Below are 16,517 nucleotides of genomic sequence, written 5' to 3' on the forward strand. Positions count from 1 at the left end.
ACAACAAGCTCTTGTTTGGCATGTTATTTGCAGAAAGTTGTGTATTCTCCCCGACTCTGGCGATATGGTATTTTTTTCCCTTCAATATATGTTAGGGGTTTGGAGTAAGTCTGCCTGTCCCATCCTATAACCTTTAAAAGCGAGAATATGTACATTAAAGTGCAGCAAAGGAGTTGACATGTGACGCATTAGATATAAGAAGTCCTACCATATGGCAGTAGACTTTACATTTGAATACAAATTTTAATACAAAACATTTACCAATGCGTAAGACAAAGTTGCAGGTCGAATGCCCTTTAAGTACAATAGGTATGCTTAATTAGTACATATAAATGCTCTCGCAAATAGTCCTACGGTATTTCAGACCACGTTATCAACATATAAAATATATATATTAAAAAACTATTTGTACAGAAATTAGATTCAAAACATGATTGTTGATAAATTTTAAAGTGGACATATTTTGCTGGATACACTGCTGACCAAATTTTGGAACTCTTAGTATTCCATCAAGTCTTTGTACTAACCTAAATGTTTGTCTTCGATCATATTCTACATAGGATTCCTTAAAAAAACATTAGGGCTGATCATCAGCGAATTAGTACAAACGTTTAGTGGCAAATCTAGACTTTGAAAATGCCTCACTTTCATTGGGCCTCAAGGGTTCTTTCTAATAAACTTGTTGCATTGTTTCCAACACAGTTGCTCGTAGTTCTCTTTCTCATAGGGTGGGCAGACGTAAAGCAGATCTGGGCAGCACACTTCACAGATCCCACTGTTTCTAGGCGCTCATTACACAGCTGGCTGCATTCACAGCTTCACACAAGTTCACAACCCCACGTGAAAGACAATTCTACATAGAATGCGACGTCTGTCGAAATGTGAGCAGAAAGAGTGTGTTAAAGAAAAAAGAAAAAAATGCTTATACACATATAGCTTAGCGTACGTTACAGGTGTGCGTGCTATGAGGATTACGAAAGAAAACTTTCGAATGCCCTGAGGTTTACGGATTATGACAGAATGGAAGTCGGAATTTGGCAGTTGTGCTCACACCACAGGTTCAAAGGTGATGCAACAAGTTTGTTTTCCAAAGACGGGAGGCTCGGATCAAGGAAGTAGTTTCCCTAAAGACGCCCACGCGCACAGCAGCAACGAAAGGTTTCCGGTTCCTAGTGCGCAGTCCCTTCTCGAGACCCGCCTGGGCTGAGGCTCCACACGATGTTCCTGCTGCGCGACCTGTCGGGCCTGCGGGGTTTGCTCACATACCCGGAGGGGCAGGGTTCTTGTGGATGCAGCCAGGGCAGCAATGCAGGGACTCGTGGACAAAAATATCACATTCTATGCAGAAGACGTGCTGGCATGTGGGGCACACATAGACCTGGAGGGGGAAAGAGAAAGGCTACATTAATCTATCGACAATTAAACATTACTATGAGGTGCACTCCTATATTTACAGGCACCATGCATTGTTTGGCAAAATACAATACAACGATCCTTACGATTAACTTTTATAATGGGCCAATTGCCTCATTCAGAAATGAATACCCTAGATCTTATTTTAAACATTTTATTCTTTTTTTTGGGGGGGGGGGGGGGGGAGGGACACTCCCGTTTTGACCGGTGTTCAATCCCAGAAACAAGAAAGGATGTTGGATCTTAACGGATGCAAAATGTACAGTATGTGCTGTCGCTTTCATTGATATTCTTTGATTAAAAAATATAAACAAACATCAGCAATGTTGTAGTAAATCATTGGTGTCAAAATAGAGAATCTGCGAATAGATAAAAACATTAGAAGAGACTGTGGGGAGACCGCAAGAGACTGGAGGAAGGTGGCACAACCCCAGCAAAGCTCCCGGTGACTCAGCGGATTTGGCGGTCATCTGGGCAAGAATATTTAGCTAAAGCAACGCGCCGCTACATCGTTCTGGCTTAACCTTTGGCTTGACTACCCTCATTTGTGCCTGCAATCTACGCTCTGTGTTACAGAGGAATAATGCGCATTGCTCAGTGATTCAGAACTGGGCTGGGGTAATTGGAATATGTACACCTTTAAACTTCTCAATTACGCTGTGCTCATAACAGTGGTCGGGCACGGGAAGAAGTGAAAAGTAAGTCTGCTGAGATGTATGATACTTTGATATTTTGCCACCAGGGATTGCTCTGCCATTGATTCTGGGCACATACCTGCCACTGTGACTTTAGGAGGCATCTCTGAGCAATAGGAACTGCCTTTGTCAGCTTTGTTGCCTTGTTTGCTTTGCGTCGTGCTGGGAGGCTGTAGAGACACTGTGAAGGACTCCAAGTCCCAGGGGGCACGCTGATGAAGATTGCCCGTACCTGAGACCGCCACACTCTACTTCACTGCTCGCCGCTCCCATTTCGCGGGCCTGTCTGAGCCCGTCGGAGACCGGAGTAGGCCGGATCCCCTCTCTAAATTTGCCGACACCACAAGGTCAGTGCCTCAAAACCTTTTATCTCACACCTTACCAACCCCCGGCACACAATTTACTGAGAGGTTCTAATACAAGCCCTTATGATGAACAAGCAAGAAGGGAAGAGGACAGGCGCGCTCCAAGGCGGTAGTGTGGTAGGAACTCTAGATCAATTCATAGTGAGAGCGACCTCTGTCCTGGAAAAAGAGATAGCAATTACTGAGCGCCGCTAATCCCTTGATCCATCATTTTCTAAAAGATCTTCACTTGGTACTATGGCTACAGCCTGCACTCCTGAACATCGCACCACTAGCACTATTATGGCTAATAACAACGAGGAGGCGAGTGGTCAGACATCCCTTTCAACTGGGCCAATGGAAGAACTTGTCAAATCGCCTCCAGCTGTAAATGAGATTGTTACCAGTATGCCCCAAAAAAATCTCTGCTAGGTCTGCGGATATTACTAAAAATAGAACCAACCAAGCTATCCCTGACCCTGCGGTAAAGAGAAAGAGGGGAGGTGGCCCACAGAGACCAAAAACTGCAAAAGCCCCAAGGATAAATCAAAACGGAGGACCTGGCATAACGGACGATCTTAATGCTATAGAAAATACAGCCCTGCCCCTATCAGTGCAGACTTGAACTTTGATCCTCTAGGCGGTCCCTGCCCTAAAGTTAATGAGGAAATGTGGAGAAGACTTAAGAATCTACTGTCCACATTACTAACTCCTATCACATATAGACTGGGCCGGATTGAGGAACGCCTAAATAATTTTGAATCTCAGGTTAAAACTGATTTTTCAGTCCTTGAGGGCCTATTTGTTCAACTTGAGCCACCTGTTGCGCATACTTTGAGCAAACTGAGTAATAGCGCTCCTGATTCGGACACAGTAAATTCTAAGCCCTCCAGTCTGCCAGTAAGGAAACCAAATGCTCCTAGGATGGTTATTGATGAAGCTGCTGTCCTACATAAAAGACTAGCCCTACTGTCCGGGAACTTGATTGAAATAGGGAATATGTCTAGCAAATTTGCCCTATCGATCATGAGCACTCCGGGCGATGGTAGGTCTATGCCAGTGGCGACTGCAACCAACAATGCGCTAATGGGTAATATTCGCGAAAGCAGAGCCCCAACAAAAAGGGCTAGTCCCTTACAAGGAATACATGGACGTGGTGGTCTGGAAGTCAACGCTCCTTTAATTGATTCTTGGCCCCTACACCTTCCCCCGGCTGCTGCTCCCTTAGTGGTGGTCCTAAGGAACGTTCCAGCTTTACGGGAAGGACAGACCGAAACCACCGAACAGTTACTATTTAAAATCATGCACTGGTTTAATACCAAACTAAAGGGTGTCGGGATATGGGAGGAGGGTGTTACTAATCATATGATTATGGCCAGACGTTCATAGTGGATTGGTCCTTTTAGGAAGTAAGGGAGTGGTGATTGTGTTGTTCTAAACTTTGACAAGAATATGCAACTAGATTTTTCCTGGAAAATCTGGTGGGAATTATGGGAGTCACACGGATAAAATTTCTGTTTTACCACTAGGGTTTTTCTATAAACCCGGGTCCCATTTTTCCACCGAACTAAGTCGCTCTACGGGGGCAAGGCAACAGTGGGTACCTATCAGACCAGTACTTCACGGTGATCATTTGCTACCGTCCTCCAGGGGCATTTTCCATCCCGCAACAGCAAGCACTTCTCACTACTTTTACAAACATGGCAACCTCCCATAACAAATTAGTTATTTTAGGAGACTTTAATCTCTGGCCAAATGGCAGCCTAGATACAGGACTAGACAACCTCCTGTTGTCCTGTGACAGCGTGGGGCTTCACCAATTGGTTAAGCAACCCACCCACTCTGCAGGCAATCGACTAGACCTTATTTTCTCGAGTCCTGATCTAACACAAGTAGGCAACATTTTGCCTATGAGCTGGACGGACCACTCACTTATCAAATTCTATATCGCCAGCACCACAACAAGAAAGCCCAACAATAGCTTTCCATCAGAATTTACGTACCGAAACTGGAAAGCCCTAGAAAAGCTCAGCTCTACCACCAAAGTCTTCGATGTGGAAGATAGCTTTTCTTCCACCAGCTCGGTTGAAAACAACTACAGAGCTTTCAGCATGAGGATAACATCCATCACGGACTCTATTGTCCCATTAAAACATTGTAATCCTAAAGGCAGAGCACCTGCTCCCTGGTACAATGACTCCCTGAAAACTCTCAAATCAGCTTGCAAACAGGCTGAGAGGAAGTGGAGACATGGATACTGTGACAACAATAAAACCCTCTGGAAAAACAAGCTCCGTGAATACAAATCTGCTATTGCAGAGAGCAAATCGGCCTATTACTGCTCCACTATAGTTAACGCAGCTAATAGTTCAAAAAGCATATTCCAGATCCTGGAGAATCTCATACACCCTGACTGCGCCAAGAAAACTATCCCCCCATCTCAGACCCTCTGTGACAATCTCGCACAGTTCTTCATGGACAAAATCAAGACCATCATTGACAACCTGGCAACCCCCCTATCGCAAAACACTCTAACTTCCCCAGGAGCTGTTTCTACCAACCTTTATCCTCCTAGTTTAGTATGCCCTCCCAGGGAGAGTCTCCTGGCCTTTCCCCAGATCCTCGAAGCAGAATTTGAGAGACTGGCACTGGGCATCACCTCCGGGTCCCCTCTTGACCAATTGCCCCCAAAAACCTGGAAAGCATGCGGGAACGAGCTATTCCACACCCTTCGGAGGCTCTGTAATCAATCTCTCTGCTGTGGACTCGTTCCCAACCCCTGGAAGCAAGCTCTCATCACCCCGCTATTGAAAAAACCATCTCTGAATCCAGAGTGCCTTTCCAACTTTCGACCCATATCACTTCTGCCCTTTCCGGCGAAAGTGGTGGAACGATGGGTCAGCACCTGCCTGTCAACTCACCTTGAGCAGAATCACGTTCTGGACGACTTCCAATTTGGATTTCGTCCAGCCCATGGCACCGAAACAGCAGTACTTACTGCCATGGAAGAACTTCGAGTGCGGGCAGACAGGGGCCAAGCTGTGGCCTTGATCCTACTGGACCTGTCTGCCGCATTCGATACTGTCAACCACGTGATCCTGCTAGAGAGGTTGAGAGAGGCTGGGGTTGACGGCACAGCCCTGCTCTGATTCCACTCTTATCTCAGAGATAGGAAACAGGCTGTATCTCTCCCCCCTTTCCAATCTGCCTTCTCCTCAGTCCCCCACGGTGTACCCCAGGGTTCTTCTAATAGTCCGATCCTTTTCAATGTTTACTTAAAACCACTGGTCACTTTAATCAAAACCCATAATATGACTACAGTAAACTATGCGGACGACACCCAGCTCATTTTCTCTTGGGAGGGGGAAGACTCCATCACCTTAGAAGCCTTCCACGACTGCCTGAGAGACACTGCAGGCTGGTTACACCGCAACTCTCTCCAATTCAACTCCTCTAAAACTGAGGTTTTGTTCTGTCCTGCGAGCCGAATTCCACGCCTTCTGCCTGTGGAGTTCTGGCCCCCGGAAAACCCAGATAATCCGCTACCTGTCGCCAGTGTTCGCAATCTGGGCGTCATGCTAAATAACAAACTTAGCATGGAAACACAGGTAACAAGAACAGTCGCCACCTGCTCGGCCCTTATGCGTTCATTACGCAAAATCCTGCCATTACTACCACCTCCGGCCCGAGCATTGATAGTCAGGTGTACTATTCTTAGTCGCCTTGACTATTGCAATGCCCTCCTGCTCGAATCTCCTACGGTACTGCTGGACAGACTCCAACGAGTCCAGTCGGCAGCAGCCAAATTGGCCCTTGGATGGACCAGGAGATCCTCGGCCACTGCTGCCTTAGCCGAGCTACATTGGCTTCCCTTGAAGCAACGAATAGCCTTCAAGGCCCTTTGCTTGGTCTTCAAGGCATTACATGGATCAGGACCAAGACCCCTACAACTAATGTTTTCTTGGTACATCCCAACCAGAACTCTACGATCCGCGACCGCCTGCCTTGTAACAGTACCCAGATTTAAGAAGGCCAGGATCGGGGGAAGATCGTTTAGAGTAGCTGCTGCTAAGCTTTGGAACAGTCTGCCTGCCGACATTCGCCAAACTTCACAGCTCCTGCCTTTTCGGAAACGAATAAAAACATGGCTCTTCCCCTAGTTCCCCCCCTCCATTATCTCCCCCCCCTAATCAACTCCCATCGTTTCTAACCCAGGAGTAAGCTTTTCAGCGCCAGGATACCTGCCAGGTGACAGCCGCGCTCTACAAGTGTTTTAAATAAATAAATAAATAAACAGAGGTCCAACTATCTAATAGATTTGCCCCACTATCAGACTTAGATCTATGTGACTGACTACTACCACCCACCTCTAACCCTCCAATGAATATAGAACGCCAACCAAGTCCCCCTCTGGCCCTCAACATAGGACCCCACCCATTGGAGGCAAACCAACGGGCGAGCATTGAGATACTAACACCGCATGCAAATCCCGAGGGCTCACCCTCCTCCCCAATTACCATGTTATCATGGAACATTGCCGGTCTATTTTCTAAAACCATGTCATCCGACTGGTCTAATTATATTGAGGGGTTTGACTTCATTGCCTTTCAGGAGACATGGTTGGTGAATGTGATCTACCGTCCAGGTTATCTGGCGTTTGGTAAAGCGGCAATTGCAAACCGCAAGGTGAGACCTAGTGGGGGTTTGATCACCTGGTTCAGGCAACAGACATCTTTCCAAATAGAAGATCTAACAATTGATAGCCCGGATATTCTGGCCTTAAAGATTCAATCAGATTGTGTCCCAGACTTTATATTACTTATTGTATATGTGAGAGGGATTGCGGGCGGAAAAGCATCACCAACAATTTTACAGCTAGATGCTTTTATAAATGATTTAGAAAGTCCCAATTTATTGGTGATTGCGAATGATCTAAACTGCACATTTGAGCCTCTTGGACTTGATGACGAAAGCCTTAGTGTGGAGGTGGACTCGAACTGGGGAATACCGTCTCTATCGCTGCCGCCAATTAACAAATGGTCAGAGGCGGCGCTACAACTTAAAAGTCTATCCCTCGGGAGGGGCCTTAGAGCAGTAAACGGGAGATCGCCCTCGGATACGGAAGGCACTAACACTTTTAGTAATGGGATAAGTAGTATTAAAATAGATTACTTTCTCATTAGTTTAGAGCTATGGCCAAGACTTTTGGACATGACGGTCCAGCATAGACCGGAGAGAGACCATGACCCTTTACTATTAACCCTAGTAAGGAAGGGATTGGTTAGCCAGAGGGCTTGCTCGGAAACGCTGACTGGAGATGTAATTATGTCCCATGATTGTCAACGGCTGAAATGGGCAGCGGTTTTAGAAGACGAGAGTACCCTAAACCAGATCAAATTAACCATTGCAGAAACATTATGGGTTCTTTCCTCCTTAGATTCCCATGCTGATTCTTTCTCCGGTTTAATGAAGGTACATGAGGACCTTTTTGTAAAATTGAAGACCTTTTTTTACAACAAATAGGAGAGTAACAAAGCACACAATAAAAAAATCTGCCAAATGGTACGATGATGCATGTGGGACTGCATTTAGACATCTCTCACAACCAGTCAACATGGGAGTTTTACAGGAGGTCAAAAATGCAAGGGCAAACTATAAAAAGGCCCAACATAGGGCTAAGAAGAATTTTGATGAGAAAAGATGGGAAGAACTAGCTAATGCTAGCAATGGGAAGAACTGGCTTAAATTTTGGCATTTGGTCAAATGGGGCAACGGGGAATCAGAGCCTATACCAGATAACAACGTTCCACCTGAACTTTGGGTCTCACACTATCAGGCCCAATTTGCCTCCCCGACAAGTGCCCTAATCGATTATCCTGAGTTTATTTCTGACGCCGTTCTAACTTTTGATATAGGAGAGATAGAAAGAGTATTAGACGGTGTCCCGGCAGGAAGGGTCCCTGGGTCCGGACTGCATCCCGGCCGATATATACAAACATGACAGGAAGAACTGGATCAAATACATTCATATGATCATAAACGCCTTGGCCAGACGTGCTCCAATTCCCGAAACTTGTCGTGGGGCGTAAATGATCCCAATATATAAAAAAAGGGGACCGCGCCAGTCCTAGCAATTATGGGCCTATAAACCTAATTGACACCCTGCAAAAAATCGTGGTTAGACTTGTGCTAGGTAGAGTCAATGAATGGATAATTGACCAGGAGGGACTGTCTACCTATCAAGCAGGTTTCCGACCACACGTCAGAACCATTGACCACGTCTTTAGATTTATGATCTATTGGAGTACTGTGATCCTATACCCTGTATGCTGCATTTGTTGATTTCAAATCAGCATTTGATTTAGTGCCTCGTCATAAGCTATGGGATTCCCTAAAGGAGGCCGGGATGCCATCAGAGCTTTTATGCTTTATCATTAAATTGCATAAAGCAAATTATGAACAGGTAAGGTGGGGACAGCAGGGCGAATTAACTGATCGTTTCCCAGTTAATAGGGAAGTGCAGCAAGGGTGTGTTCTAGCCCCTACCCTATTCTCCCTATTTATAAATAAGGTAATCTCTTACTACACCAATTTTTCCATCTGATGCTCCAACTCTTGCCGGATCTAGGGTTCCACTTCTAATGTTTGCAGACGATACTTTAATCTTTTTTTTTTTTTCTGTCCTTATTTCAACATTGGCTAAGTGCAAATGAACGCCTGACAACCTCATTCCGTCCTGGGCGCCCAGGGCTGCAGTTCTTGCTTTTACCTGGAGCCGACCCGGCCTGCCCCTTTATTCCGAGGCATGGTGTAATCATAGGACATTTTGAGGATTCAGACCAGCCTCATTACGGTTCCCCATTCTATCAAAGGTTCCCAAACAGTGCTATTTACATTATGTACCATTCCAGTTTCTAAACATGCAATTCTAAGTGCAGCTCGAAGACAATTTTCATACAAGGGAGGACTAGCGTCTTTCCATACCTTACAGATCTCTCTACGTGCAATGAGAATAAGATTGAAAAATAAGGCCACCCGTGTCCTCCTTAGCCCACAGATAAGATCAGTGTCCAAACCAAACAAAACTCTAACTGTGTTCAAACTAAGTTTAAGCTTAAAAATACTCTACATTGCCTTCTCCACCGTAACCCAAAAAGGGCCCAAGATAGGACAATCATAAAAAACATGGATATCATCTGCCTCTGCCAGTCCACATCTAGGACACAAAGGGGACGGGCTTACAAACTTCGCAATTTTTTTGGGCGTATAATATAGCCTATTAATGACATAAACATGGTTTTTCTTAAGAGAGGCAGACCTGACATATTTATACAAGTATTGGAGAGATGTATCGTAAAGGGTGACTGAGGCAACCTCCAAACTAGACAAGCCCCAAACAAGGTGTAATGGAGGGGCCTGTATTTCATCCAGCTCAAGCATTTTTCTGTACCAAAATCCCACTTCCCTCTTCCTAGGGCCAGGGGATTGGAGTGCAAGCTCAATGTCCCAGTTACCGCCGATGTTCTCCTTCTCAGCGGAAAACCAGGAACAGAGTTGGATATATTTAAATCTAGAGAAGGAGTCCCCGATCTTTGATCTCAGAACCTCCCAAGGGAGAACCCCCTCTGATGTTACCAAGTCCGACCATATTGTTATTCCTGCTCTCCTAATAGGACGGGATAAACTATCCCCGAGGCATAGTGGCAGACCCGGAGAGTCCCAAATTGGGGCAAAATCCGAGTAATATTTTATGCCCTATTTTCCCTTTACTCTACTCCAAACTGAGAGGGCACATTTTAACACCTTGAGGCGGACCTTTTTGTAAAACCTTGGTGTGCCAAATTTATACAAAAAACCAGGCCCGCCCCCCTCTAAGTCAACCATCATATTCAAGACCGGCCCCAAATTAGAATCATCAGGACTGGTAATAAGGCTTCGAATATTTTTCAACGGAAAGGCAAAAGCATACCAAAGGATATCCGGAAGCGCAAGTCCCCCCTTTAACAATTTTCTTTTCAATTTTTTCTATGATATCCTGGAGTTTTTATTTGCCCAAATGAAGGTGCCTATTTTTCCTTAGATTTTCCCCAAGATTTTATCGGGAAAGGTCAGGGGTATTGTGTTGAACAAGTATGTCAACCTAGGCAGGATTACCATCTTGACCAGGTTGACACGGCCATATATTGTCAGAGGGAGATTCTGCCATCTCAAAAAAAGGTGATCGATGTCCTCGACGACCTTCTTTATATTGATCTGCACTATAGTATTGAGATCCGATATTATTACGCCTAAGTACCTAAACTGGCTGCTTTGAACTCCCTCCCAATGCTCGACCCCCCAACTCATTATTTCAGTTTTCGAACTGTTGATCAGGTACTTTAATCTTGTCCAAAACACAATCTGGTCAGCAACGTGCCCGAGACAGATTTACTGTTTTCTGCAACGACCATGAACTGGTAATTAACTTAGACAAGACAAAGTTCATGACGCTGAATAAACACAACAATAAAGGGAAGAGTGGTAATGAATAATGCATCTTTTGAACAAACGGATACCTTTACCTACCTAGGAGTAACTATGGGTAGGAGGATGAACTGGAAACCCCAGTTAGATTTGCTAGTCCTAAGGCATAATCAGCTAGCAGGAGCTCTATTAAAAGAACACCGACTTTCCCATACTAAACCGGTGGGGCCCGCACTAGCTATGTATAATGGTAAAATCAGAGCATCCATAATCTATGGTGCAGAGCTCTGGGGATTCGATAACTTATCTCCCCTAGTTGTTGCCCAAAACAAGTTCTTACGATCGTTAACCGCCCTGCCCCAATCTACTCATATTAAGCCCCTACTGTTAGACTTCGGTTGTACTTCGTTTGATGAGGATGCAGGATTTAGACCCCTATCCTAATGGAGAAGGCTGTGGACGACACCAGAGCTAGCATCTTATGCCAATGCAGTAATGTATATTAGGAAAGCAGACATGTCTTCGAAAATCATATGGTTGCAAAAGCTTAAGGGCACATTGCTTGACATGGGCCTTGGCCACCTGTGGGTTGACCCAATAGGGAACTCGTTTCCTAACAAAAACGAGTACAAAGCACTCTACTGGGACACGACCAGTAGGAAAACTAGGGGCCATATGTATCAAGCCAATTTTCATTCGCAACCGCTGCATATCGCAAAAAACAGCGTTTGCGAATGAAAATTCGCTATTCCGAATGTATGAAGCAAAAGTGCCTCGCAAAACGAGAAATCGCAAAAAATTAGATTCCTTAATTTGCGAGCATGGAAAATCTGCGAATTTCTAGCGATTTCTTTTTTTGCGATTTCTCAGTTTGCGAAATTCGCAAACGGGAAATCGCAAATCAAGAAATCGCAATGGAATGTATGAAAAAATTGCGAATTCCGGAAATTCACAATTTACAGAATCGCAATTACCACCAAGTAGGAGCAGTGGGAACCAGGTGTAAACTATTTAAGGAGTACCAGAATGCAACAGACTTTTTTCCACAATGGCGGGGCTTTACGTGATAGCCAGGAGGATGCGACTCAAGAGCTGCTGCACAGAGGAGGAGACGCCAGGAGAGGATATTCCGTGCGCGCATTACCATCTACCAGCGCACTGAGGAGGACATCTACACCCACTACAGACTGGATGAAGACAGTATCCATGATTTAATTGAGGAACTCAGACCCTTCCTTGAACACCCCACACGCAGGACACATTCCATCCCCACTCACATCTAGGTCCTGTGCTCACTACACCCCTTGGCCTCAGGTAGTTTTCAGGGGGTGATATCCACAGCAGGAGGGGCGTCACAAAGTGCACTTTTTCCACGCGTTCCTTGATGCCATGGTACAGAGGATGCAACACCACATTTACTTCCCAAGCACCCCACAGGCACTAGACCAGACCAAGCAGCACTTCTACCAAATCGCCCAATTCCCCCACTTGATAGGATGCATAGATGGGACACGTTGCAATATCCCCTCCCTCCCACAATGAGTACGTGTTCAGGAACCGCAAATGCTACCATTCACTGAACATCCAGGTGGTGTGTGATGCCAAACACATCATCACAGACAATGTCGCAAAATACCCAGGCAGCACTTATGACGCTTTCATCTTCCGTCACAGTGGGATATACTGTAGACTCACAAGTGGGGAGTTTGGCGAGGGATATCTACTAGGTAAATTCATTTAAACAGAGGCCACATTTGTTCTGACTACCATGTGCAGTACAGAGACTAACCATATCCACCCCACCCCACAGGTGACAGTGCATATGCTGTCCGGGATTTCATTCTGACGCCCTACCTGAATAGTGCCAACGCTGGGGAGCGGCGATACAACAGAGCACACATAGCAACCAGAGGCACCATTGAACACACACTCGGGATACTCAAGAGCAGATTCCGATGCCTCCACAAGAGTGGAGGGGCACTACAATACAGCCCCCAGACCTGTTGCAAGATAGTGGTAGCATGTGCCATGCTGCACAACATCGCCACCAGGAAAGGCACACCAATGGAGGTCAGTGAATCGGATTCCTCAGACGTGGAGGGGCCTGGCCCAGGACGTATGCCAGCTGGTGTAGCTGGTGCAGCAGCTGGGTGCGATGGCGAGATGAGATTACACGCAACTATTTCTAGGTAAGAAAAAATGACAATGCCATATCTCATGTGTGCGACTGTTTAATTCCTTAACTGCAGGATCAATTATGTCACACAGCCTGAATGCTACCTAGTCACACTCCATTCTTCCTGCACATGTTATTGTCACAGTGCAAGACTGTAAACAGGAGGTAGTGTACAAGTGAAGTCGGTAGCTGCCCTCTTCCAGTGGTCACAAACTTTGCACCTCACATGCGGCGCTGGCGAGCTGAAGCCCCTGTTGGTGGTTGCACAGTGTTCTCCTCATTAGGCATGGTAGGCCGACTGTTTCGGTCACTACGGCGCCTCTCCACGATGGGTGGTGCTGATCCGCCCTGACAGTGCGACCTCTTCAGTGGGAGTTAGGACTCCTGGCCCAGTAGTACGAACTGCCCGCAGCTCTTCTACAGCAGCTGTAACCTGCACCAGTGCCCAATCTACGTTGTGGCTACCGCATGCCATCTCGCGCTGCACGTGTATGCTGCGCCTGGAGAGGATATTGGTGGCAGAGGCCAGGCGGTTCACGGCCCGTGTGTAGAGGTCCAGGCGCTGCAGCTCTCGGCACCTAGCAGCACAGTTTGCTCTTAGTTCTTCACAGAGTGTGTGCAGGGCACCTGTCATGCCCCTGAAGCCTGCTCTCACTTCTCTCTGTAAAGATTTTGTTTTTTGCTTGCAGGCGCTGCATCTGTAACATATGCATCTCCAGGCCGGAAAAGACTGTTCCCTCCCCCCGGATCTGCAGCACTGCTGGTTGTGCGAGTCCTGCGCCTGGTTATGCCTTGTGGGAGCACGTGCACGGACTTCTTGCTGTGGCAGCTCGGAGTGCACATTGACATCGCTGTCCTCTGCCTCGCCCTCCAATGGGGGTAGTGGTCTGACTACGTGTCTCCTGCGTTGCTTCGGAGGGATGACGGGGCTGTCCTCCCCATCTGTGTTCTCCTCATGCCCTGCGTCTCATAAGTTTGGACTTTCAGCCAGTGTCCCACTGCCTGTAGGCTGTGTTGCAGAAGGTGCTGTGGACGTAAATGCACACATTTATTAACTATACTCACTTGCACTTGGCAATTGTTACATTTCACAGTTTGAGATTACATGTGTCATGTATTTTCCTTTCCGAACGTGCACATGCTATTAGGGACTGGCCGGGTGAAAATGCACCACTTTACTGTTCATGTGACTACATCTCCCATAATGCATTGCTGTGTGTGTCTGTGTACCTGCTCTGGACTACAAATCTTTTTTCCTGCCCCTAGGTCGCGGCTGGGGGGTGTTTGGGGGGTGTCAGGGGTGTGATGGCATGCTTCTTACCAGGTCCTGGTTGCTCGGAGCTGTTGAGATCAGCCACGCCCATAACACTTTTTGGTTGCTGGGTCCCCTCCACCAGTTCCTCCAGAGGTGTTGAGGTCCCTCCACCGGTGGTCCTGGACTGCTTCAGCCTGGCAGCCAACTTCTCCATCGAGCGCTGGCGCAGATCATACCATCGCTTTCTAAGTTCATCGACACTCCTGTGTGTCACCCCCACTGCATTAACTTTCTGCTGAATTTCAGCCCAAATGCACCTTTTGCGGGTCTCCGGCACCCTCAAAGATTTTTTACCAAATAGTAGCTCATGGCTGAGCAACATTTCCTGGATAAATGCCTCCAACTCAGCCTCTGAGAATTTCTGTTTTCTCTTCCTTGAACCTTCACCCTGCTGCTGCGTTTCCTGGCTGGCCATGTCTCCAGTTTCAGCCATACTGTAGTAAATTGCTGAGTTCCCTCTCCACCACTCCTTCACTCGGACTGTGACTCAGCAACTCAGGTGCAGCATGGGTAGTCACACTTCCTAGTTGTGAGGTCATCAAGCTGCACCTGAGTTTCCGATTAGCTGATTTGCGAAATTCGCAAAATTGCAATTTTTTCTGTTAAGAAATCGCAAAATGGCGATTTCTTACGGTTAAGGAATCACTTTTGGGAATCTTGCAATTAAATAGTGATTTTTACCGAATCGCTATTTACTTGCGAATTATTACATACATACAGATTTGCGATTCCGATTCTGCGATTTGCTAAAAATCGCTAATTCAGAATCGCAAATGGGTACCTTGATACATATGGCCCTAAGTCTCGGGTGAGTAGTTGCTCCCTAACTGGCATCTGGATGGACCATTGGGCTCCTGGCCCTGGGAGGATGGGTCATGGGAAAATTCCCCAGCTGACCCCAGTCCAGACCAGGATGGACCAATATACAGTCCCACTGAAAAATCCCTGGGAGGATGCAGACTGCCCAGGCACCTGCTCCGGCACAGCAGGAGGCGACGGACCTTGAGGTAATTCTCAATCCCATACAGGATTCCAGGGACATGGTTAAATCTAAGGTTAATGGCCTTTGTGTGCATATCTCCCTGCTGTGCCAGGAGCTACGCATTGTGGTGGACAGGATGACTGAGCTTGAGACACAGGTGTCCACTGCGGAGGATGAGAGCACCTCCCTGATGAGCCAGATGTCTAAATTTTCCGCCTCTGTGTCAACGCTTATGGATAGATCAGAAGACTTTGAACACAGATCATGGCGCACCAAACTCTGACTCATTGCTCTCGGAGTCCCTGGGGCAGCAGGGCCTCGCCGGGGTACTGGAAAACTGGCTTAAAACATGGGTTCCTGGGAACAAGCCATCTGCCTTCATTGTTATAGAGAGCACACTTCTCTCTGGCGCTGAACCCCCACTTGGGGCTCCCCCTCGGCCTGTGATCCTGTGTCTTCTTAACTTTAAGGATCGGGAACTGATATTGCAGGAGGCCCGCTCCCGGCCACATTTGCAGTTATCCAACTCGAACGTGCTTATTGTTCCCCGACTACAGTAGGGCGGTACAGCAGCACCTACGCTCATTTGCTGAGGTGAAACAAAAGCTCGGAGCACTCAATTTGCGCTACATGCTTCTTTTCCCAGCCCGCCTCAAAGTAATTTTTCATTCCAGTATTCTCTTTCTTGACACTTTAGATCAGGCCTGGGAACGGGCAATAGAACGGCATCTGCTGCAGCATCCGCCTTCTGAACTGATCCGGTCTGATGGCCCACTGGGGTAGTCTAAGGCACTGCCTCACCTGCAGTAGAGGCAGAGCTGCTCCTGCTCTCGGAGGTCCCGCGTTGAGCCGGGGGTGGCTGCTGGGGGCCCTGGATTGGTTCCAGGGGAGACTGTCTCCCCTCCACCCTCACAGACCTGTCCAATACTCCTATGATTTTCCACTCTGTTGCGGTGGTCCCGGGCATTTCTTCTCAGCTTTCTACATCACCCTGACTCTTCCGCCATCACATTACTTCAACCTCACTTTATTCGGTTGTAAGACGGTGACTGAATGAAGTATGACGGTGGTCAGTGTTGCCTTCCCCTTACTGGACTGGCAGTATATGGGGTTTACCAGTTGCTCTCAG

At 47.0% G+C, this 16,517-nt stretch overlaps 1 protein-coding gene across 1 annotated transcript in view; it reads right to left on the reverse strand.

The window, feature by feature from the left end:
• Nucleotides 1-223: 223 nt before the first annotated feature.
• Nucleotides 224-16,517, reverse strand: part of LOC144818172 (general transcription factor IIH subunit 2) — a 368,595-nt gene continuing 352,301 nt past the window's right edge. The window contains exon 16 of the mRNA XM_078675294.1: nt 224-1,378. Coding sequence (XP_078531420.1) covers nt 1,259-1,378 — 120 coding nt within the window. The 3' untranslated portion in view covers nt 224-1,258. The remainder of the gene's footprint in view (nt 1,379-16,517) is intronic.

This window comes from Lissotriton helveticus, chromosome 2_1 (genome assembly GCF_964261635.1).
Source record: "Lissotriton helveticus chromosome 2_1, aLisHel1.1, whole genome shotgun sequence".
Classification (NCBI taxonomy): domain Eukaryota; kingdom Metazoa; phylum Chordata; class Amphibia; order Caudata; family Salamandridae; genus Lissotriton; species Lissotriton helveticus.